General features: G+C 38.8%; 1 protein-coding gene across 1 annotated transcript in view; it reads left to right on the top strand.

Annotated features, from left to right (window-relative positions):
• The window catches only part of PRKDC (protein kinase, DNA-activated, catalytic subunit), a 490177-nt gene that overhangs the window by 333560 nt on the left and 131843 nt on the right, over positions 1-24774 (top strand). The window contains exons 66-70 of the mRNA XM_030214157.1: positions 879-1103; positions 4518-4626; positions 8803-8914; positions 13554-13743; positions 19128-19302. Of these exons, the coding sequence (XP_030070017.1) occupies positions 879-1103; positions 4518-4626; positions 8803-8914; positions 13554-13743; positions 19128-19302 (811 nt within the window). The remainder of the gene's footprint in view (positions 1-878; positions 1104-4517; positions 4627-8802; positions 8915-13553; positions 13744-19127; positions 19303-24774) is intronic.

Here is a 24774-nt window from a genome sequence, read left to right as displayed (position 1 = left end):
AGACTGAACTCAAAACTAGTAAAGTCCAAATGAGATGAGCTCCTGGGCTAATCAGAGCCCAGTCAACAAGATTTCAAATATATACTGCTTCTTGCTTCCTGTTTGTGTCAAACTAAAGAAAAAGCACTAAGTTTTCTGTAACAGTTTTACAGCAAAGAAACACCACTTGCTGGCCAAATAGGAGAAATACACTTCAGACATGTTTAAGACAGGAAAATATCCAATTCGTTTTACAGGCTTAAAACACAGTGTTTCTTCACACTGAGATAAAGGCAAAAACAAGGCATTCATTGGTCTACAAGATACAGGAACTAGAAAAGCTGTTCTTACATGAGTGCCACACATGAAAGATGGAGGATAAGGGGAGGTGTCATCCCCACAAACCACAGGAATGGAAAGTGACATAAAAGGAATGAAAAATAAATTAAACAAATAAAATAATATAAAAGGCATAATATAAGAAGGTGCACGAAAGAACACACAAAGGAGTATGACATGCTCTTTTTGTGTGCTGCTTGAGCCTGTGCCAGTACTGTGCCCCACTAGGCAATAAAATTACTTTTGAAAACGTTAGCTTGTGACATCACCTCCCGGTGGGTCAGGGAACGGAGCTAAATGCCGTGTTCACTGCTGAACATGGGGCAGTAGAGAATGACGTACAGCAAGCAAGGCAATCTGGAAATCAGTTAAGCACAATAGAAAGTGAGCAAAGCTTTATCATGGTTTAATCCCTGCAACTGTGTACATGTTGACCAATACCCTCACTATAAAATCTTTTGCTTTATGCTTTTTCTCTTATCACTGATGTTTTTTTTAATGGATGATACCATTATTAAAATGTTAAATTTTGTGATGTCTTTTTTTTTTTTTTTTTTAAGGAAACCTATCTTCCCTATATGATTCGCAGCAAAGTGAAATTACTGCTTCAAGGAAAAGATGACCAGTCCTTGCTGACGTTTATAGACAATGCCATGAAAGTGGAACAAAGAAAGGCTCTTCTGGAGACAAACTATAACCAAGAGCTGAGTCTTCTTTATATCTTACAAGATGATTTTGACAGAGCAAAGTACTACATCGATAATGGCATACAGGTGTTCATGCAGGTAAAAGCACTGTAATGCATATACTCATTTGCCTTAGGTATTTGGCACTATATGTCCTAAGATTCTTCAGAGTTAAGTAAGCCTTCACTTTGGGAAATGTGAAAGAACAAGAATGACTGACAGACCTGAGGACGTATTAGTTTGTTTTTGGACAGTTTGTTTCCTCAAGGATTGGACATGTCTTTAGGGATATACTTAATACACTATAAAAATTCAAGCAACACTTTTTCCTTTACATATGTTTTTAGTGCTGTTCAGCACGTGGCCTGAACAGCTTCTCCAGTCAGTTCCAAAATAAAGCACATTGGACAGACATCTTTATGCATTTCAATTTAGTATGTGGAAATGATCTTTTTGTTGTCAGCATGCATCTGCAAGGACGGATCAGTGCACCAGCCAGGTAACAGAAATAAAGAGAACAGTAAGGACTGACTTTTAGGTGGGTCCTGTTTAGGGCTGTACTGAATATTTGTTTTCGATTCAGCCCCAATTACATTATTCACATTCAGCCAAATAGTGATTTAAATTCAAATATGAATAATCCAAGGCTCTATTGTGCCAAATCAAACTGAAATAATTTGATCTCTGATTTCACATTGCTTCTTTTATTATTTGTTATTTTAAAGCTCAATGCCCATTATTCATATTCGTATTTGGCCAAATAATATTTTTCATTCATATTCATCTGAATTATAAAATATGATATTTGGTACAGCTCACTAGTGAGGAAACTAATTGAAATGCTTCTAAAGCTGGGGATTATAAAGTTTATAGAATTTAATGGACTGCAGGATCTGAGGCAGCATGGTTTTACTAGAGGCAGGTCTTGTCAGACAAATCTGATTGATTTCTTTGATTGGGTGTCCAAACAGTTGGAAATGGGAGGGGCAGTAGATGTAGTGTACTTGGATTTTAGCATGGTTCCACATAGACAACTCATAAATAAACTGAGTGCCCTTAGCACGGGCCCTAAACTGGTTAAGTGAAAGGAGGCAGAGGGTAGTGGTAAACGGAGTTTGCTCTAAGGAAAGGGATTTTATCAACGGTGTACTACAGGGATCGGTCCTTGGGACATCTTTGTGAGTGATATTGCAGAAGGACTGTCTAGTAAGGTTTGTCTCTCTGCAGATGATACCAAACTGTAATAAAGTAGACACCCCAGAGGGTTTGGATAGCATGAGGAGACATCTAGTAAAGCTTGAAGAATGGCCCAGAAATTGTCAACTAAGATTTAATGCTAATAAATACAGGGTTATGCACTTGGGCTGCAAAAATACAAAGGAATGGTATAGCATAGGGGGTGAATTACTTCTGTGTAGAAAAGAAGAGCGGAACTTGGGGGTGATTGTATCTGATGATCTGAAGATGGATAGCTGAGAAATTGGTGTGCAGAGCATGGCTAGATTTTGTGCCACAAATGCTCAAGTTCTGCATAAGGTGAGTTGGTCAGAAGCTTAGGGGGCGGAATGGAATGCATAGGGAAGTACAAGAAGGGCTAGGGTAGGATCAGTAAAATGCTTGAAATGAAGAAGGTGCAGATCTTGTCACTGGGCATAGGTAAGGTAAGTATTGTGAAGCATCTTTTACCAGCACCTTATGTGAAATGAAGTTAACTTAATCATGCATTACAACCAAAATAGAGTTTAAAAAAATGAGACAGTAAGCGCACAACTCCATCTTACATATGAATACTGAATGTCTTTTTTTTTTTTTTTTTAAATAAGACACTAGTGCACTGCTTCTCAAGCCTCTCCTGGGGGCACTAGCCAGACAAGTTTTTGGGATTACAACACTGAATATGCATGAGAGAAATTTGCATGCATTGCTTCCGTTGTATGGAAGTTTAGCTCACGCATATTCAGTGTGGTAATAGTTGTACCTCCAGGAGAGGGGATGAGAAGCAGTGGCGTTTCTAGGCTGGCTGACACCCGGGGTGCATTTTTACCTGCTGGGGGGGGGGGGGGTGCCCGTGCGCCTGTCGGCTCCGAGTCCGCTCGTTCTCTGCTGCTCCCTCTGCCCCAGAACAGGAAGTAACCTGTTCCGCGCAGAGGGAGCAGCAGGGAGGGAACGAGCGGACTCGGCCAACAGGCGCGCGGCACATTCCCCCCCAGCGGCGTGCACCCGGGGTGGACTGCCCCCACCCACCCCCCCCGCCCCCCCTTGGTACGCCACTGATGAGAAGTACTGCACTTCACTGATTTCATACAGGTTACTGGAATATCTTTCTGAAGATGTGAATCTTTATTCAGGACTTTGCAGTGGAAAGTTAGAGGCCCAGTAAAGGAGATGGATTTAACTCTCTAACTCTTCCATCCAAATACTGAAAACCAGTCTTCAGATCAGTGAACATTTCTGTAGGGAGAGTAGACCAGCTAGACTTGCTCTATGAATTAATAATACTAATCAAAAGTGATACAATCCAATAACAAAATAGGTTCTCTTGTGAGACCACTATGTAAAGAAATTTTTAGAAAATAAAGGAAGAGACCCCAGTGCCTTAGAATGAATACTTAGGGGCCCTTTTACTAAGGTGCGCCGAAAAATGGGCTGCACGCATGCAGATCCATTTTTCAGCATGCCTGTAAAAAAAGGCCCTTTTAAAATTTTTGCCGAAAATAGACGTGCAGCAAAATAAAAATTGGCACGTGTCCATTTTGGCTCTAAGACTTTATTGCCAGCCATTGATTTGCTGGTAAAATCTCACGTGTTAACCGTGCGATAATCGTCTACGCATGTAGGATGACGATTACTGATCTGTTTCTGCCTTGTGCCAGAAAATAAAAAATTATTTTCCGGCTCGTGTAGCAGATGCACGTCAAAAATGAAATTACCTCAAGGGCCACGCGGAAGCCCAGCGGTAACTCAAAATTGATGTGCGTTGGGCATGTGTAGGGGCCTATATGTCTTTGTAAAAGGGCCCCTAAGACTGTGGTTAATACCACTCTCAGAACAAAGCTATATGATATGATCCCTCACAGTTTCTTTAGCTTCTATTGCATACGCCATCATCGGATTCAGTCTTTTGTGTATATAAATGTGAATTGTGAACAAAATAATGGTACTGTGAAAACACTTGGTCATATTATTCAAATGTCTATCAAAAGTCTCTCACAAGAGAATCTTCATACATAGCACACTATTTCAGAATGTTAGAAAGCACTCAGCCTAAAAAAAAGTCCAGTCTTTAGGCAACCGCAAACTGAATAAACACTTATCTTAATTGAAAATTTCCTAGTCCAAAGGGTTCATCAGAGCTCCGCTTTGGAAACTTTTCCTTCATCAGGAGCCCCTATGGCTTGAAACATTAGCTGCTTGCAACAGGAACACCCCTGCATCAAAGATGAATTAACAAAACAATTAACAGGGCACATAAAATAAAGATAAGTAACGAGCAAAAATATTTTTTTTTCCTAGAGTCATTCCAGTATTGATACCTTGCTAAACAAAAGCCGACTAACTAAACTACAGTCTGTACAAGCCTTAACCGAAACAAAGGACTTCATTCATTTTATAAGCAAACCAAGTAAGGCATTGTATGATGTTTTCTTTTTTAATTACATATGTTTATGTACATTTGCTATTTGCTTGTTACACAAGAATTATGGTGGGGGGGGGGGGGGGTCCATTGAAAAGGTATTTTTGAGGTACTTTTGTTCCTGTGTGCTGTTTTTCAGCTCCTCCTATTCCCAGTTAATAGACACATTAGTTTGTGAGGATTTTGTGTGTGAATTTTGTATTGCCCTCATTCTGTAAAGTGGTTATTGGTGTTGAGGGCCATTGAGTATTTAATTTTTTTTTTTTTTTTTTAGTGGAGCTAATTTAAGAAATAGGACTTCTTGTTCCACAAGGATTTTTCCATTAAGTGCATTATATTCAGTCATCATATGTATCTGTCCACTCGCTTTCTTTAATACTTTAATAAAGAGCTTTATTGTCTGTAACACAGATTATACACATGATAGAGAACATGTGCATAAAATGGTTAAGAAATCAATGGTTTGACCGTCAAAACATAATAAAACAGTTAACTTTTCTTCGCTTATAAAACTAAAGCAACAAACAAGGTGAAATGGAATAAGAAAAACAAATGGCTCTGGTACATATAAGCATTAGAAGTATATCATGAGCCTTTGATTCCCAGTTCACGTCATCCATTTGCTGGTCTATTGTAACTGGGAATGCTGCAGAGCCTGTTCAGGTAGTGTTTTATATTACTTCACAACATGCCTGGTACTGGATTTTGGATTTGGATTTAGATCACACCTTTCTCAGTAGTAGCTCAACGCAAGTTACATTCATGTACAGTAGGTATTTTCCTGTCCCCTTTGTACCTGAGGCAGTGGAGGGTTAAGTGATGTGTCCAAGATCTCAAGGAGTGGCAGTGGGATGTTTCATAACTGAGCAGTAAATGAAAGACTATTGGAGCTCTGAAGCCTGGTGGCCATTTGGCAACCTAGCAAAAACATTGATAGGTAAATCATTTTATGGTTGCCTGTAATCTCAGGATTTCTGTTAGTGCTGTTACAGTGGAAGAGTAGCCTAATAGTTATTGCAGCGGCCTGAGAACCCTGGGAACCAGGTTTGATTCCCACTGCAACTCCTTGTGAAGTTACTTAACCCTCCATAGTCCCAGAAACAAAATAAGTATTTGTGTATAATATGTAAACCGCTTTGATTGTAACCACATAAAGGCAGTATATGAAGTCACATCCCCTTTTCCTTTCCCTTCCCCTGTTCACATGGCCAACAGGAAGATGCTGGACTGGGGAGCTAAAATCAACTGGGAGCCAAGCGTTAAAAGTACCTGCATATATTTCCAGATTACTGAAAATAATAATCTGTTTAATATGTTGTACTATTTTGATGCATTGTATTGAATTATTTGGTACATAATTCCCTGGCGTGTATGCAGTGTGCATAATACATGTGCATACAGAGGTTCTGAAGGGGGCATCTGGTAGACAGTGAAGGAGTTCTCTTCCTTGCTGTGTGCAAAAGTGCCCCTAATATCCACCCCCCACCTTCTTTTTTTTTTTTTTTTTTTTAAAGTGATGCCAATACAGGGGAAGAAGTGTTCCTTCTAAGCTTATGTTATCCAGTAGCTGAGTAAAGTTCAGAGTAGCTATAAAATAATTAAGTACATAGTTAAACCACAGGCAAACAAGTAGAGAAAGCATGTAGAGCATGGCTACTGGAATTCTGTCCAACCTCCCTGCAAGTGTTTTTGTATGTGTGTATGCATGTTTTTGTTTGTATGTGCATGTGCAGGTCTATATCTGTGTTTGTATGTATAAGAAGTGCTCACAGGGTAATGTAATGGAAAAGGTTTGCTCACATCAACTCAGTCTTTAGAGGGAACAATGGGCATCCTTTCTAAAATACCATTCTGTGTTACTGGTAATGTATTTTACTTGTATACTGTGGGCATCTTCATGCTGAGCTCATTTTATAACTTGATAGGAGCATAGTTCTGAAAAACTAGCAACCATTGAAATTTATTTGATTTACTTTTCACCCTACAGGCTCAAGGGGAGAGTACAAATAACTATTGTACCGTTACAGCATCCCTTAACTACATCAGTTTCTGCAGCTTAAGGTCCTAGTTAAAGACCTTGATCATAAAAGAAACAGGTCGCGTATGCTGTTTCCTAAAATTTGAGTAATTACCCATTGACTTCAGTTCTTTGAAGTCAATGGGTAATTCAAAGGCTCGAGTCTACATTAAAAGACTGCCTTCCTTGTCTTATGAATGAATATATAAAAGTTATTTCTGAGAGAAGCAAAGCTCTCTTCCCAAAACATGTCTTAATATAGTCTAAGACAGGATTTGACAAACCCCCAGGTGCTCTCTCTTGTTGGTACTTGGACCAGTTGCTCCAAAAAAGCAGTCACTTAGTACATATAAGAATTTTACCTCCCTGGCACTCCCTGATGTAAAAAGACTGAATGAGGCCCTGCTGTGCGTTCTAGAGGCCATTTGTTAATGCTGTATGCTTTGGCAGAAATTTGAAGTTTTAAAAATATGGGGAAAAGAGTAGGGAGACTAGTTAATAAAGTTTGCTTTTTAAAATTCTGTCTTTATCAATAAACATACTATACCTCTTTTAAACCCCAACCTTTAAATCACCAAAGCACAGAGTAAAAATAAGGTTCACTTACCCAGAGAAATGTCCTCTTCTCTCAGAACTTCTCAGTAATGACATCAGCACTGGATGCCAAACCCGCCTAACTTAGATGTATACCAGCTACCCAAGTTAAACCAGTTTTCAAAGGAAAAGTATTACCCTAAGGAAAGAACACACACATTTAAACATGCTGTTTAATATGCACAAATTCATTGACTTATTAGTATTTGTATAAGCGCTAACCCCTTTTCAGCCCCACCCTGGGAAGATCTTCACTTTATTCAGGTAAACTTATATGCAACATTTACATTCGTACAATTTGGACAATTTTTAGAAGAAGCCATTTCTGCACACAACCCTCCGTTTATGCACACAAAATAACTCTCAAAATGACCCCCTTGGGGGTAATTTTATAAGAAGCTACCTTGTTTTACGTGGCAAAAATGTGGGTAATTGCTGGTAGTTTAATCATTTATACACGTGAATAACCTCTTATAAAATGCCAACCAGCACGATATAGTTTGCGCCTTGTTTGCATGGTGGGCACTAGGGAGCTGCATGTGAACGGAAATTGCAGGAATCCTGCGGAACCCACAGGATTCAAATAGGTATGGAGGAAATAGCCATGGGATTCCCCTGGGAGTGTAGCCAAAATCTCTGGTGACTCCAGAATGAAGGCTTGGAATAAACTGAGAGGCTATTGGAGTGCCAGACTGTGTATGGAGAGGGACAGGAGAGCCAGACTGAGGAGGACGAACACTCATTGGTTGAATAATGAATGCCATCCAAAAACACAGGAGGCTGTTGTGGTTGGGAGGAAACAGAGGGTTGTGAGCAAGTAAATAATAGCATAGACTGTTTGACTCCTGTGAGTACGGGTGGGATGGTGGAGATGAATTATGGAGATGAGGGGGATGGAATGGACCTTAGTGGGTATGGCTGGGTATGGGTTAAATTCCATTTGAGGATGAGTGGAATTTCTGTCCCTGTGCAACTCTTTAGTGGGTACTGTATTTGTGGGTGTGCACATTGTTGGAGTTTGGGTAAAGCATAGGCAGAGCATACATGTATGTGCATACATTATAAGATATTGTAATTTACTCATGTTCTTATTACCTTCTAGTTATAGGCATTTACACAAGCCCTGGGGCTGGTGTTAGTGGTCACACCATAAATCAAAGTGTTTTTTCAGCCACTTATGCTAGTATTTTATAAACAAAAGTAGGCAGCTACTTTTCTTTATAAAATTGGTTTGAAATAGATATGTTTGCCAGTTTAAACTAAGCGCTTGGTTATAAAATTACTCTCCATATGTCCTGACCTCACTAGATTTTTAGATGTATCTGAATAACATAACGACTCTCACAGGGACAAGGGGTGTTGGATCCATACATATATGAACCACTGATGTACACATCCCTTAAAATAAGCTCCATGAGTAGTTTATGTAAATATAAGAAATATTAATAGATGCTGTAAATGCATGAAATGGAATCTGTTTATAGTACTACTCAATGCATATGTATTGTGGAGGATTCATTGTCATACGTGTTTTTTTTCTACTTAATAACTAGGTAATTTAACTTCCCAAACTTCCCTTAAGAGACTTCTCAGAATTTGGTCAAGCAGATATCCAGATAGTAAAATGGATCCAATGAACGTTTGGGATGACATTATTACAAATCGGTAAGAATCTGTTTGTGCTCTTATTTGTGTGAAGTTCCATTGGTGCATTTTATTAATGTTTGATTTTTTTTAAACCTTTATTTTTGCATTTTCACATCGTATAAAACAGACATAATCCGAATACATACTATCTAACAATAATGGTTAACTGTTTTCATAATTACAGTACCCCAAACCACAATATACCCCACCTTCCCAAAGTTATATTCCTCCTTCTCTCCACTATCCTACCCTCCAAGAAAACCACAACATTGGTAGAGATCGCCTATTATTTCTTCCCGACGACCTCTCCCCATAGTACCAATTCCCTTCCTCCCCTTTAGCAGAATCCCAAACCCACCCCTCTCCATGCCCCGCCCCGAGTCAGCGTGCCCATCAATTAGGAACAACTACATATTTAAAAGTGCACATCAAGTTTTGTGAAGAATGGCCTCCCATACATAATGTCGTCTGTTGAAAAGTCCTCCAGAGTTTTGGAGAGCCCTTCCTAGCATCTCATCCCTCAAGTTTCAATAGATAATACATGTCATTCTTCCATTCCATCAGTTTTGGCACCTGAGCTTGTCTCCAATTTCTCAAAATACATTTACTGGCCAAAACCAAAGCCTTTTTTAACAAATTGCTCCTTTCCTTAATCCCAAAGAGACAAAATTGGAAAACAATTGTACATCTCGCCAACATTGGGGTATGTCTATGCAACAAAATATATGGGTATGCCAAAATATTCTTCCAGAACAATTTTTTTGCAGTCACAGTACCAAAACATATGTCTTAAAGTAGCTGGAACATTGCGGCATCGGGGACATTCTGCCAACTCCGCAATTCCAGCTTTAATCAATTTGGAGATGAAGCTGAAAGCTAAAATATTGTCTATTAGATTGGCTAAATTGTTGCCTGGGATCATTCATGCAGACCAGGTGAGATTTGTGCAGGGGAGGCAGGCAGTGTGGAATGTTCGTAGGGTGATGGCCACCATGGGGCACAGTACAACTCATACGAAACCAGCTCTTTTAGTGAGTCTAGATGCACATAAAGCGTTTGATTGTGTAAACTGGAATTATCTGTTTACCTTAATGGAAAAATACAGCTTCGGGGGATATTTTTTGGATATGATTCACTTTTTATATTCCAATCCCTTATCAGCAGTTTTGGTTAATGGGCAAATATTAGAATTTTTCCCCCTAGGCCAGGGCATGTGACAAGGATGTTCTTTGTCCCCATTATTATTTATTCTTTCTGTGGAGTCATTGCTTGTTGCATTGAGGGAGGCAAATTCAATTCAGGGTTTACGAATTGAGACCAAGGAAATTCGCTGCATGGCTTTTACTGATCATTTGCTGTTACTATTAACAGATCCCAAACAATCTTGGGCAAATGCCTTATCGCTTACACGGCAACATGGCCATGTCTATGAACTGTGTTTAAATTTAAATAAATTTGAGGCCATGGTCATGGGTGGCTATGGCTATGAGGACTGGATTGAGACCTTCCCCCTTAGAAAAATGGAACACAAACTTAAATATTTAGGGAGTGTTATATACGTGTTTAAGGGCCTTTTACAATATCACAATTAGCATGAAAGAGTGGATAAGATGCAGCTATGCTTTAAATTGTAGCTAAATTTTAGTTTTTGAGTAACATGGGGGGGAACATTGATGTAAAGGGCATTGATGGTGTTGACAACTCTAAGGTATGGTAGAAAACTTTTTGTTATATTTGAGTAAGAGGACTAGTGTTGGCATGATGGAGTGGGGAGGTTTGGTGATCACTTGGGTGAGATTTTTGGGGATACCCTTAAGAGAAGGCTAATAGGGTGTAAAGGGAGAGGGATGGTATTGGCATGGCTCGGTTTACTGGGGTACAAGCTGTTTAAGATTGGGCTATCTAATGCAGGACACAAAATGGGAAGTTCCATGAAGGCTGGGTGGGGGACATCCCAGAGGAAGGGAAAGGGAAATGGGGCTTGATATACCGCCTTTCTGAGGTTTTTGCAACTACATTCAAAGCAGTTTACATATATTCAGGTACTTATTTTTGTACCAGGGGCAATGGAGGGTTAAGTGACTTGCCCAGAGTCACAAGGAGCTGCAGTGGGAATCGAACTCTGTTTCCCAGGATCAAAGTCCAATGCACTAACCACTAGGCTACTCCTCAGTTGATTCTGATAATAAAAGTTTGGCCATGGGATCGTCCAGCATGAAAATTAGCTCCTGGAATGTTGCAGGTATAAATTCTGAGGAAAGGGGGAGTAGGAGGAGTAGGCTCCTGAGCAACACCAGTAGGCGACGTAGATAGGAACAATCTCTTTATTTAAATATACACTCGACTCAACACAGCCGTGTTTCGGCGCTACAGACGCCTTCTTCAGGAGTCTATGAAATAAAACCAAACAATGGTAATATAACAAACATGCAGAACAAAAAGTAAAATAAATGTAGAACGTTAAATGTGTGATAAACATAAATTCCATGTAGAATTAAAAAATTAATAAAAACATTTTTTTTATAAAAAAATTATTAGTATTGCAGAAATGCTATAATATATATACAAATATACATATATATACATACATACATATATACATACATATATATATATATATATACATATACATACACATACATATAAAATCCATACATGTAAAAATACATATACTCAAACATACATGCATATATAGTTTTCAAATGTATAATAAATACTTAAATTATTAAAAATATTAGATTATATATAACATACGATAAAGGTGTTGTATATTACCAATCAAAGAAGGATGACATCTAAAAATTAGCAGAAAAAACATCAAAATGAAATATAGCGAAAAAACTCAAAATACAGTGAAATAAATAAATAAAACACACTTACAACCAATTATAAATAATATATGATATATATGATGTAACCATATAAGTTAAGTATCATAGATAAACTGACCTTGTGATATATAGATATACGAATATTAAGCTCAAAGAGAATGAAAGCAAGGCTTCTGCTACAATTGTAATCCTATAGATAAAGCAGAAAACGCTCATGTAATGTCTTTTGGAGAGGGTGTAGTTAGTGAAAGTCCTTAGGAGGACCTTAGTTTCCTTGGCGGTGTGTGGAGGATCATCCTATTCTTCAGATACTCTGAGCCATTTCCTTTCAGGGCCTTGAAGATCAGACATAGAATTTTAGATTTAGCCCTGTTTGAGCGTTTTATTTTTCTAATTGGGCTGGTTCCAGTCTCTTTTCCACTTTCCATGTGTCAGTCATCTCCTGAACTCTTTTCCAGGTTGGCTTTTCCATTGCATTCGTTGCTTGCATTGGTGGCCATTTGAGGTCCCATAGGTGGAGGAACTCTATACAATCTCGAGCATTGCTTGAGTTTGGATCTTCTAGGTGGAGGTTGATGTCTCCTAGTACTAGTACATTGGAATTGGTTGTGCATGTGTTTGAGATGAAATCCATAAGGTTGGGCTGGGCTGCATTCCAATTATCTGGGGGTCTGTAGAACAGGACACAGATCAAGTTATCCCATAGGGTTTTGTTGTGGATTCTGATTGAGACAATTTCCAGTTGGGGTGTGATGGATACGGCAGTGGTCTCGGTGTTAAAGTGGGATCAGTAAATTAGTGCAATGCCTCCGCCTCTTTTTCTATTTCTGGTCCAATGTGTGAGTTTGTATCCAGGGGGGCGTAGGTCAAGGATTATGGGGTCTTTCTGGTCGTGGATCCAGGTTTCGGTGGTGAAGAGTAGGTCAAGGTTTTCTGCCGTGATCCAGTCTGTTAAAATTGTTGTTTTGTTTACTGCTGATGTGGCATTAATGTAGCCCATTTGGATTGTTGTGAATGGGTCTAGTGTGTTTTGTGTTGTGTGGACTTTTATTAGTTGTCTTTTCTTTGTTGGGGTATGCTTGTTTGGGCCTTTCTTTGTTTTCTGTGTTATTTGTCCAGGATTTGGTGTTCTTCCTCCGTTTAGGTTGTGAAGTGTTGAGGTGTGTAAAATTGAAGCTTTAAGTAACATAATGCTGATTAAAAAATGGGGAAGTTGTCTAACAAGCACTTGCATTGTCTAGTGATTAAAATGGTGGGCCAAAATAGATTATTCTAGTTACACTGTGCCACATTAAGACCCAAAGGGAAGATGGCATGTGGCATGTCCATGTAATATATTTGTATTAATGAAATTTTCATAGGATGTTAGCAGTGGCAGCAGCAGTGTTATTGATATCAGAAATCTATCATGTACAAAGTTGACTCTGTTGGCAATGGTGGTTCCCTTAGTTTCTGATGAAAAAAATTAGGATCACTTTTTTTATTAGCACCCCGTCATATTACAGTGGTTGCCAAACCTGGACCTGGAGGCACACCAGCCTGTCAGGTTTTCAGAATATCCACAATAAATATTCATGAGAGAGATTTGCATGCAGTGGAGGCAGTACATGCAGATCTCATGAATATTCATTGTGGATATCTTGAACACCTGATTGGCTGGGGTGCCTCCTGGATTGGGACCCACTGTCATATTAGATGGGGGAGTTGAGAAATCTTGAAAGAAATATTGAGTATCAGTGACCTGGACTTTAAAAAAATAAGTTGACATGCAGTATTATATAATACTAATTTTCAATCTGTGTGACTTTCTGTTTCCCATTTTGTAGATGTTTCTTTCTTGACAAAATCCGAGAGAAACTTCCTCATTTCCAAGCTGATGACAGCATGGAGGTAGACGGAGGGGGCGATGCAAGTGACAGAATGGAATTGGGTGGAGAGGAAGAAGACATTACATCAATGATAAAAAGCTGCAAATTTAATATGAAACTGAAGATGGTAGAGAGTGCCAGAAAACAGGTGACAACTTCTGATGATCTGGTTTTCTGTACAGACGTACTTGAGCGTTTTTAGCTAATGCAGAAGCCACAAACATAGCTAATTTCTGTAAAGTTCAGTAAAAAGATGTTTTATGTTAAAATGCAGAAACTGAGCTATGTGAACTTATTTTCTTTCCAGTCTCTCATCTTTGTATATCCAGGAGAGGCATACCTGGTAGCAAAAAGGCCAGTTTTCAAAAGGCTTATGTGCCTAGGTTTAAGTGAGGCACCTAGGCATTTGAATTTAAAAATATTCCACTGTTGAGTTTTTAAAAAGAGGGTGGATAAGAGCTCCAACATGGCATTAGTGCACCCAACTTAGTGTCGCCATGGTTAAGAGGAGGTTAAAGTTAAAGAGGACACCATCAGGAACCTAGCCTTCAGATCAGGCTTAGTGGAGTACTTAGCTTGTTTGCTAACCGGAGCAGGTCACTGCTGCACTTCCTCCAGGCAAGTCACAGCCCTGCCCCACCCCATGCTCAAAGTACATCACCCGCACCACCATTCCTCCCAGCAAGGGGGTGCATGGAGCAGTTGTTTGGTTGACCTTTGCCAAATATCAGTGGACAGTTTGGACCTCACAGCCGTTCTTGAACTTTCTGGGTAGGAACTGGTCAACTGTGCCACCCTGCTAGTTTATTTTGGTTTTTAGTCAGCAAGGACTCTGTTCTGAGGCTTTTCTTTAAAGTTCAAAATATTTTATGTATGAGTCAATGTATTTAATTTTTCTTGACTTCTGCAATCAGATACAGAACAGATGTATATTCTCACTAATGCAACATGGAAGTGCTTAGTCTGGACAGAGTTTGCTGCAGTACCCTTCTACATATTTAAATAGTCTGGGATGAGTTGTTGTTTTTTTTAATTATCTTAAATTTTTAAAAATTTCTTCATAGTTTACAGTACAAAAGTTATTAGTGTCCTCTACCTGTGGTTTTTCCAGTGCAGTAATTGATTGATTGTCCTTTTTAACACTTTTTCTGTAGTTCTTATTTCTTGTTTTTCTCCACTTCACTGAATGATCTCTTGTTTTAATTGGATGTTTAATAGAGGGTTATTATAGTTCTTGTATTTATTTAGGTTTAGCATAATTTGATCTGTTTTATGGCAATTTCATTTTTTGTAGCAAGCGTTTTTGAGTGTCTTGTAATTTTTATAAAATTGATAGAGAAAATAACTTTTTTTTTAAAAAGGGGAGGTGGGGCTGTGGGCAGAGAGAGGTTGGTAGAATGAAGTTATGTATAGGGCACTGATATCTAGCCCTAGGCACTGAAAGGCAAATTGCTAGCAATTCTATCTTTCAGCAAATCAGTTTTGGGCACTGAAATTCAGATACTGAGTGCTATATAAATATCAGAGTTCAAATTAACAAATGGCCCCGCCGCTCTACTCTATTCAGATATATCAACTTTGGATACATATAGATATAATATCCCCATATAGAATCTAGTATCAACTCCTTTCTCCTCCATGTCTTTGATATGACATCTCAATTTTTTTCTACCATCACTCTCCAGATTAGTCTCAAGCATGCCCACAATCTGTTGTTGTTAATAGCCTCCAGTCATTACTTTTCATGCTGTCAGACCAGTCTATACACATGTTTTGTTGCCCCTACCAGAAGATAGAGACAGTGAGCAGTAGATTGCTGATGCCATCCAATATAGGGTCCTTTTCAGCCCTCAGTTTCAGTATTGACCATTTCCAGCAGATGGGTAGAAGACCTATGCAGCAGATGACTGAGTGAAGAAAAAGGCAACCTTTGCATTTTGCATAAGGAGCAAAACTATATCTGATGGGCAATTTGCTCTGTAAAAGTATGGTGGAGGAGAAAGATTTTCAATTGTTAGTCCATGCACTGATCCTTAAATGGCTGAGCTGCTGCAATGCTCTCTACAAAGTACTTTCAAATTCCTCTATTTTCCAAATCCAGGCATGGGACAAAGGGCAGTTTTTAGGTTTACTTCCTTCATTTGTATATGGTTATCATGAGTCCTTATGCTAAATGGTGGTTGTCCTTTCCTCTCATGCTTGTGTTCCTGTCATGACATCATAAGAATAACCATACTGGGTCAGGCCAATGGTCCATCTAGTCCAGTGTCCTATTTCCAACAATGGCCAGTCCAGGTCACAAGTACCTGGCAGAAACCCAAATAGTAACGACATTCAATGCTACCAATCTCAGGGCAAGCAGTGGCTTCCCCATGTCTGTCTCAATAGCAGACTATGAACTTTTCCTCCAGGAATTTGTCCAAACCTTTTTTTAAACCCAGTTACAACCGCTTCCTCCAGCAAAGAGTTCCAGAGATTAACTATTTGTTGAGTGAAAAAATATTTCCTCCTATTTGTTTTAGAAGTATTTCCATGGAACTTCATTGAGTGTCCCCTAGTCTTTGTACTTTTTGAAAGAGTACAAAATCGATTCACTTCTACTCATTCTACACTACTCATATCTCCCCTCAGCCGTCTCTTTTCCAAGCTGAGGAACCCTAACCTCTTTAGCCTTTTCTCATACGAGAAGAGTTACATCCCCGTTATCATTTTGGTCGCTCTTCTTTGAACCTTTTCTAATTCCGCTATATCATTTTTGAGAGATGGCGACCAGAACTGAATGCAGTACTCAAGGTGAGGTTGCACCATGGAGCAATACAGAGGCATTCTAGTGTTCTTGGTCTTATTTACCATCCTTTTCCTAATAATTCCTAGCATCCTGTTTGTTTATTTGGCCGCCACCGCACACTGGGCAAACGATTTCAGCGTATTGTCTACGACAACACCTAGATCTTTTTCTTGGGTGCTGACCCCCAAGGTAGATCCTAGAATCAGGTAGCTCTAATTCAGATTATTCTTCCCAATGTGCATCACTTTGCATTTGTCCACATTAAATTTCATCTGCCATTTGGATGCCTGGGCTTCTCGGCCCATTTCTGATTAACGAAAGCTGTACCACCTTACTATATGCTCTGGTTGCTACGAAACTGGACTACTGTAACATTATGTGGATCTTCCAGATGTCTCTCTCCTTAAGTTACAGACAGTACAGAATACTGCCATCCGTATTCTTTCACATGCATGCTGTTACCACCATGTGACACCTCTCTTAAAAGAACACCATTGGCTTCTTATCAAATACAGGATCATTCATAAAATCCTTACCATTACTTTCAAAGCATTACGTCTGGATTCACTTCCATATTTTTCCAATCTTATTACTCTTTACTGGCCTACCTGCAAGCTCCGTTCCGCATTGGATTACTGCTTATCGGTGCCTTCTGTTCATTGTTCTGAATTTAGAACTGCGTGCACCTCTGCTTTTTTCTGTTTAGCTCCTTCTCTCTTTTCACCGTTTTCATGCCCTTCTGAAAGCCCATCTGTTTTCTCAGTCATTTCCTTAATCTACTCATTTCTGATTGGAGGTGGGATGTCTAATAGGCGATTGGTCGTCTCCCCCACCTATCTTGAATTATTCTTTCTTTTTCTCTTCTAAACTGTGTGACTTCTTCTGTCGTATTTTGATATTGACGTTCCTTTCTTCTTTTATTTTTAAGTATTGTACACCGCTTTAATTGTTTGTGAAAGGCGGTATATCAAGTCTGCAATAAACATAAAGTCAGTCCGCGTGTGTTTTAACAATCTTGAATAGTTTTCTGTTATCTGCTAATTTAATCATTTCACTTATCATTCCACTTTCCAGATCATTTATAAATGTTAAATAGCACCAGTCCCAGTTCAGATCCCTGCGGCACTCCATTATTCACCCTCCTCCACTGAGAAAATGGCTGTTTAACCCTACCGTCTGTTTTCTATCCAGTAACCAATTTCTAATCCATACCAGCACATTGCCTCCTATCCCATGACTAATTTTCTCGAGTCTCTCATAAAGAACTTTGTCAAAAGCTTTCTGAAAATCTAGATACACTATATCAGCCGGCTCACCTTTATCCACATGTTTATTCACGTCTTCAAAGAACTGAAGCAAATTGATGAGGCAAGACTTCCCTTGCCTGAAACCATGCTGACTCTGTCTCATTAAACCATGTTTGTCTGTGTTCCTGTAATTTTATTTTTTGTAATAGTACAGTACTTTGCTATGTCTGTAATTACCACTGAGCCTTCTTTTTGTCTGCTGGCTTAATGATGGCTCAGGTTGAGAGGTTTTATAGGATTTTATTTTGTTTGTTGGACAGCTGTAATGTTGAAAGTGATTTAGTTGTCTAGTTTACTATAGGTGTAGTAAAATTGGTGTTTCCATTATGTTGGGCTACAAACTCATCAGGGTGGCATTCTTATGATCTTTGATCTCCATCAGCTTTCTTTCCAATGTAAATTGCAATACAGTTACTGTACAGCTTTTTAACATACACAGAACTGTGGTTGCAGGCACTTCATACAAAAACAAAAAAACAGTGTTATGGTAATGGAGACTTTTTATAAGCTTCTTTATGCTAAATGTCATTTTCTTATTGTAATCGTGGAAGGATTGTGAATAACTTTATTTGTGCATGAAAAGTGCCTAAAGTTAAAGTATATTATGCTGTTGCCTCTTTGGAGAGAGATGAGGAATTAGCATTGGAGTGTGCAGATGTAGGCAGGTGTTACGATAGCACCAGGTACACAGTGAATGTTACATCGAAGCCAGTTTGGTTTGGCAATCACCCACACTGCTTTCTTTGAAACAGATTTAGCAAATCCATTGCTAATCAGTCAGGACCATACGATGATCCAGGCAGTGTTTCTTTTATTTAGCACGATTTTATACCATGTAGTACAAGATGACTCGTGTGGGGTATAGTGTAGTGCTGTCCAAACTTTCATCCAGTATGACCTCTTTTTAAACATTTGAAAAGTCATGTGGTACCAGATGATGATGACAAAATAGCAATCCCCTGCTTCTTTCTCCTCCTCTCCCATTCACTTCATTGTGCTCTTACTTAGCCAAAGAATGAAGGCAGCATCAGTGACTGCAATCAGCACACAGAATTCTGTGTATCAGTGTACTCACATACCCACAGTTGTTTGCATAGGTTTCCAATCTAACAGGAAGCCCATGGAATTAGAAAGTTCAGGATCTGTGAACATTGACTGGCTCACAGATCCCAGACAGATTGATTTCCACTACTGGGTGGCGGTCCAGAGGGAAGAGGAGGAGGAGCCCTGTGTCTTTGACCTCATTTGGGGTCTTGACTCAAAGTTTGGGGACCACTGGTGTATTGTTTTCAATCCATTTGCTCGACATTTGAATTTTATGTTTGTTAAATCACTTGATAGAATTTAGTAAGTGATAAACGGAGGGATCCAACTAGTGTTATCATTCACACATCAGTCATTAAGAATTCTCTTCTTTCTTTTTATTTTCTCATGTAGAACAACTTTTCGGTTGCTATGAAACTTTTAAAGGATCTGCACAGAGAATCTAAAACACGAGATGACTGGTCAGTGAGATGGATTCACAGCTATTGCCATTATACCCATAGCCGTAGTCAAAGCCAAACTAGCCCTGATCAAGTGCTGTCTGTGATCAAAACTGTTTCCTTGCTAGGTAAGGTGAAACTTTAATGCATAATAAGAAATATGAAACCAATGGTTAGAAGCAGCATTTAGTTTAATTCTCTGACAGGTTCTTTCATTCAAATTTTATTTTTCTAATGTGAGAGCATTCTGCACAAGGAAACACTTTGTTAAGAAGCTGATAATTTAATATCCAAAATTCATTTCTTCATATAAATACTTTGGTAACCATGTATTGTCAGGAAGTATTGAAAACCATATAGATTAGCTAAACATTTTTTTAACTTGTTTTTCATTAAATTTTCCATTATAAAGAATATACAGAGCTGTGAAAACACACATCTTGAGGAGAATACATTTCTAATAAGACTAATTAATAAAGTTTACATATCACTGATTACAGATAAGTAAGCTAAGTAACAGCATTAGTTTTATTGCAGTAGTTTATAGAGGGAACCATACTTTCTGAAAGTGGAATGCATTCCAGATGTGAATGGCATTGGCAGCTTCGTACTTTGCACATAGGTGGAACCACCATTCAAAGATATTTAGCTTGGTAGTATCCTTCCAATAAAGAATGATCAAGTGATATGCTCCTGCCATCATAATGTTGAACAGCTTAGCAAGTTTGTCAGAGATGTCGATATTAGGACATGATGATCTAAGAATAACAATATTGTAGGAGATGTTTTTGGGTTTCTGTTTGGGGATGATATCCAGGATTTTGGTCCATATTTCTTCCCAAAACAGATGTACATTGGAACAGTAGTATAACACATTCAACAAGTCACCAGGGATCTGGTTGTGTGACCAGCACTTGGAGAGTGTAGGGTCTGAGGATATCTTTCCCAGTTTTGAAGGAGTCCAATATGCTTTATGAATAGTAAAATAGGAAGATTGCATAATAGCTGCAGATATGGTGGGACATAACAATTTCAACCAGAGAACTTTGCCAGTTGATATCATTAGTGGAATAACCTAGTTCCTGTTCCCAGTCATATTCTAAGCATTTGAAAGCTAAATTTTAAAAGGTAACTGTAAATTGAACCATAAAACATGAAGGCAGATAAAGGTCACATGGCTCTATATGTTTATCTGCATCACCTGCTCAGCTTTATAATCGTTTACTTTTCTTCATAAATCCTCTGTTATCATATCATGCTTTCTTCAATTTTGGCATTAACCTTGTCTCCGTCACCTCCAATGGGTGGCTGTTCCATGTGTCCATCACCCTTTCAGTAAAGAAATATTTCTTAAGATTACTGCTGAGTCTACCCCTTTTACCTTCATCACATAAAGACAGCTGATTATTGAGCCTCCTTTCCATGCATTTATTCCTTGGAGAAAGTTAAATATCACTAATTTATCTTCTGCATATACTTATGACAGATGTGCTTTTGACGGTGTCTAACCTATTAACGATTTTGGTAGCATCTACTGAAAGGCAAGTCTTTCTTGATAGCCCCTCTAGCAATATCATTTACAAAAGTATGAAACAAAATGGGACCATAGACTAAATTCTGTGGTGCACCATTGGTAGCCCTCCCTTTTTTTTTTTTTTAGAGTGAACTCAGTTTGCCACTATCCTTTGTTTCCTCCCACTCAGTTGGTTTCTAACTCAATCACGTAAGCCCTGTACTTAGGTTGCTAAGTTTGCTAATAAGCCACTTGTACAGACCTGTGTCAAAAGTCTTGCTGAAATTCAGGTATGCTGTATCCAGTGCCCTTCCCTGTCTAACTCTCTGGCCACCCAGTCAAAGAAATGAATTAGATTTATGTGACCAGATCTACCGCTAGTAAAACTATACATCCTCAGATCCTGTAATCCACTGGATTTCAGAAACTGTACTATCCTCTGTTCTAGCTGTGATTCTATTAATTTACTCAGGCTCATTTTCAAAGCACTAGGACTTACAAAGTTACATGATAACCTATGGAACTTTTAAGCCTAAGTGTTTTGAAAATATGCCTCAGTGCCGAGATGAGACTAATCAGCCCATAGTTTCCAGCCTCTTCCTTACTTTTAAAGAGAAACGGTATCTGTCTGTTTCTGGCCCTCTGGAACCACTTCTGACTCTAAAGACATATTGAAACAGTCAGACAGTGGAGCTGCCAGAAATTCCTGAAGTTCTCCTAATAAACCTTTGATTTGTCCCATGTAGCTGCATTGCTTTATCTGATTTATCTAGCTCCTTATATATACAACCTTCTGACTAGTACCTCACTTCCGTTCCTATTTATGGCAGTTTTCTGTGAGCCTACTCTAAAATTCTCATCCATGAAAACTATTTGTTAAGAAATTCTGTTGTCTTTGTCAGCCTCTGTATGTCCCCGTTACCTCTGAGTCTCACATTCCTACTTTTAGTACTTTGAACAACACTGCCCTCACCTTGCTAACAGCAGTAGTAACAGTGTGTTTTCTATTCCCTGCTGCACAGTGCAGGAAGTTTGGGCTGGTTGTGTGGTTTGAAATCCCATGAGAAGAATACTATCAGTTGTGCACTTTGCATGGCACACTTAGGTACACCAGCCGACATCAGCCATTGGTATGGCAAATGCAGCCGTGCCTATAGTTTGGCACCACAGCAGCTTTGCGCTAGTATTCTATAATGGTTTAGGTGTGCCCTGAAGCTGTTATAGAATTAGCACTCGGCCCATGAGACTAGAACACCTAAACTGAGGCACAAACTAATTATTTATTAAGCCAGTTTTTTAGACAAAATTAGTTGATTGACACTCTCAGGGAGCAGAGATGACCTACGTTTGACAATAATAAATCCTGCCTTTGAGAATAAACATTCACATAGAACTGTGGTTACTGGAGTACAAAGATAACGTCTTGCCAATTTTGAGAGAGCTGGGTACTCTGTGCAGTGGCTTCTCCAGTTGAAGTGGGCTCTGCTTTATAAAGTTCCAAGTCATCTACAGGCTGTTCCTCGTTTTCATCATAGGAACTAGGTGGCAGATTGAATTTCATTTTCTTGTGCGTTTGTTTCTTGAGAGATGAAAGTGAAGGCCTAGGGCTTGAAGTTTTCACAGCAAGCAATTGATGGAAAGCCAAGTATCTTCAAGTTCTGTATGAGTAAGAAATGTCAACTTCTTCAGCTGCACATCAAAAGCACACGCTATGGACAAAAAGTACTGAAATTTTGTTTGCGGCTTCTAAGTTCTGTACAAAATTTCTTCTTAAAGCGAATTATGTATGCAGGATCATCATCAGACATGGTAAACTCGGGCATCAAATTGCAAATTGTAGGCAGAACTGAATAGGACACACATATCTCCCCACCAAGGTGGTGTGTGGCAAGTTTGCATGGTTCAAGCACATTGCAAAGTTATTCAATCTTCTCCCGTTCTGCCTTTAAGAGTGCAGGTGAGTTTTTATGCCCTGCCAAAGTTAGCATTACTGACTGGTTCCTTGTGTTTCAGCAGCCGTTCCAGCATGTCAAAGGTATTGTTCCATCTTGTTGGCACATCTTGAATCAGCTGCTCTTCAGCCAGTTCTTTTGTTTATGAACCTCAGTTGTGCTGGCAGAACTGTGTTTGAAGTGACATACTACCTTTTGGCATTTACAAAGAGCCACATCAAGTCTAGCCTCTTGTACCGCAGCATTTACACAGAGCTGCAGTACATGCAGCATACAAGAAATGTTCTCGTAGGGCAGAAGAGAAGCTGCTTTAACTATATTTCTAGCATTATTAGTCCCAAAGTTAGAAATTGGATCCTGAAAATGCTATTCATCAAGTACATATTTGACATGGTCAACCACATGCTCAGCTGTGTGTTTTTCTTTAAAATTACAAACCAAGAGAATCAGTCAATCACAATAGAGAGATTCTTCTTTGTGATTGACTTTGATTCCCTTGGTTTGTGGTTGCATGTAATTGAATACCAGAGGATCTTGGGATTTGTAATTAAGGTTTTTCTTAAAAATTAAACATTCCAAGAGCCATTGATGAAATGCACAGTTGTTACAAGATAGCTCTCTCTTTATTTATAGCAGCATTTATATACCACGATTTTCCAATGTATTGGTTCAATATGGCTTCCAAAGCTAAAACAGGACTTCAACAGCCCATTTAACTCTCAATAAAACAGGATATTCTAATTAAAATAATATCAGATCTAGGGGGTGAATAGGCTTCAGTTATTATCCTTATAATAGAATTTTCTAAAGAAGAATGCTTTTAAATGTTTATAAAAGCTTAGGTACTGATTCATGCATCATAGATCTTTACGTAATAAATTCCACAGACTCGTAGTTAGATATGTGGACTTTGTGTCGTGTTTTTTGACAACTTGGGTAATGAAGAGTCAAATAGTTCTGCACTCCTATTTTCAATTTTCTCGATGGTAAATCAGTCAGTTCTCTCATGTAATCTGGTGCAAATTCAAAAATAATCCAGTACACCAGGGTGCATAATTTGAATGCAATACTTGTCCTGATTGGGACCCAATGCAGAGTTTGTAATAGCAGGCTGGCTCCATCAAAATGTGATTTCCTAAAATTGGCTTTGCTGCAGTGTCCTATGGTCTTTGCAGTTCAGAATTTGCTCCTTGCAACGAGCATATACTCTGTTTCAGTAGTCCACATGAGTCAAAACCATCAGCTGTACCTACATTCAAAACACTTCTCTGGAAAAATAGCTCCTTATTCTTCTCAGTTTCCACATCATCTGAAACATTCTAACTGTCACATTTGCAGCCTGATTTTCAAAGGTAAGTTTTTGATCTAAGGTAACCCCTAGGATCATCAGATGATTTAACATTGGGTATTGGAGGAACACCGCAAAAGCGGAGGACCGTATACCACTACGTAGAAGAATGTTAGAGTAGGAAGTAGTGTGATCAGCAGAGTTCTTAAAAAAAAAAAAAAACCCTGCAAAACAAGGAATATAGTGGGAAAACAATCTTTATTCTTCAGGACCCAACACAGCACTGTGTTTCGGCACATTGTACCGTGTACTCATATGCTGACTCTGCTCCACTATCACATCTTTGTCAAGATAGTTTTTCAGTGATTACATTGTGTTATATATCTTCCAGTGATTTTGAACACAGACCCCTAACATTGGCTTTTTCCCGAAACACAGTGCCATTTCAGGTCCTGAAGAATAAAGATTGTTTTCCACTATATTCCTTGTTTTGCTGGTGGGTTTTTTGGAAGAACTCTGCTGATCACACTACTCCCTACTTTAACATTGAGTATGGAATTGCATCTACATTGATGCTAGTAAAGGTGTCACTACAGTATGGGGAGGTAGGCACTAAAAACTGGGTTTTATCTCTTAACTTGAAAGCTGTCATAGTAACATAGTAGATGATGGCAGATTGATGATGCTAGATAAAGATCAGTATGGTCTATCCAGTCTGCCCAACAAAATAAACTCATCAAGAGCTTGGAAAAAACTAAAAAACGAACACTCGCTCAACGCTTGAAAACAATTACAAAGAAAATACAAATACGCAACAAAGACACGAAGAAACTATACCAACTCGTAA

This window comes from Microcaecilia unicolor, chromosome 1, assembly GCF_901765095.1.
Source record: "Microcaecilia unicolor chromosome 1, aMicUni1.1, whole genome shotgun sequence".
NCBI lineage: Eukaryota > Metazoa > Chordata > Amphibia > Gymnophiona > Siphonopidae > Microcaecilia > Microcaecilia unicolor.
Note: the sequence above shows the minus strand (reverse complement) of the source record. Positions and strands in the feature narration are given on the sequence as shown.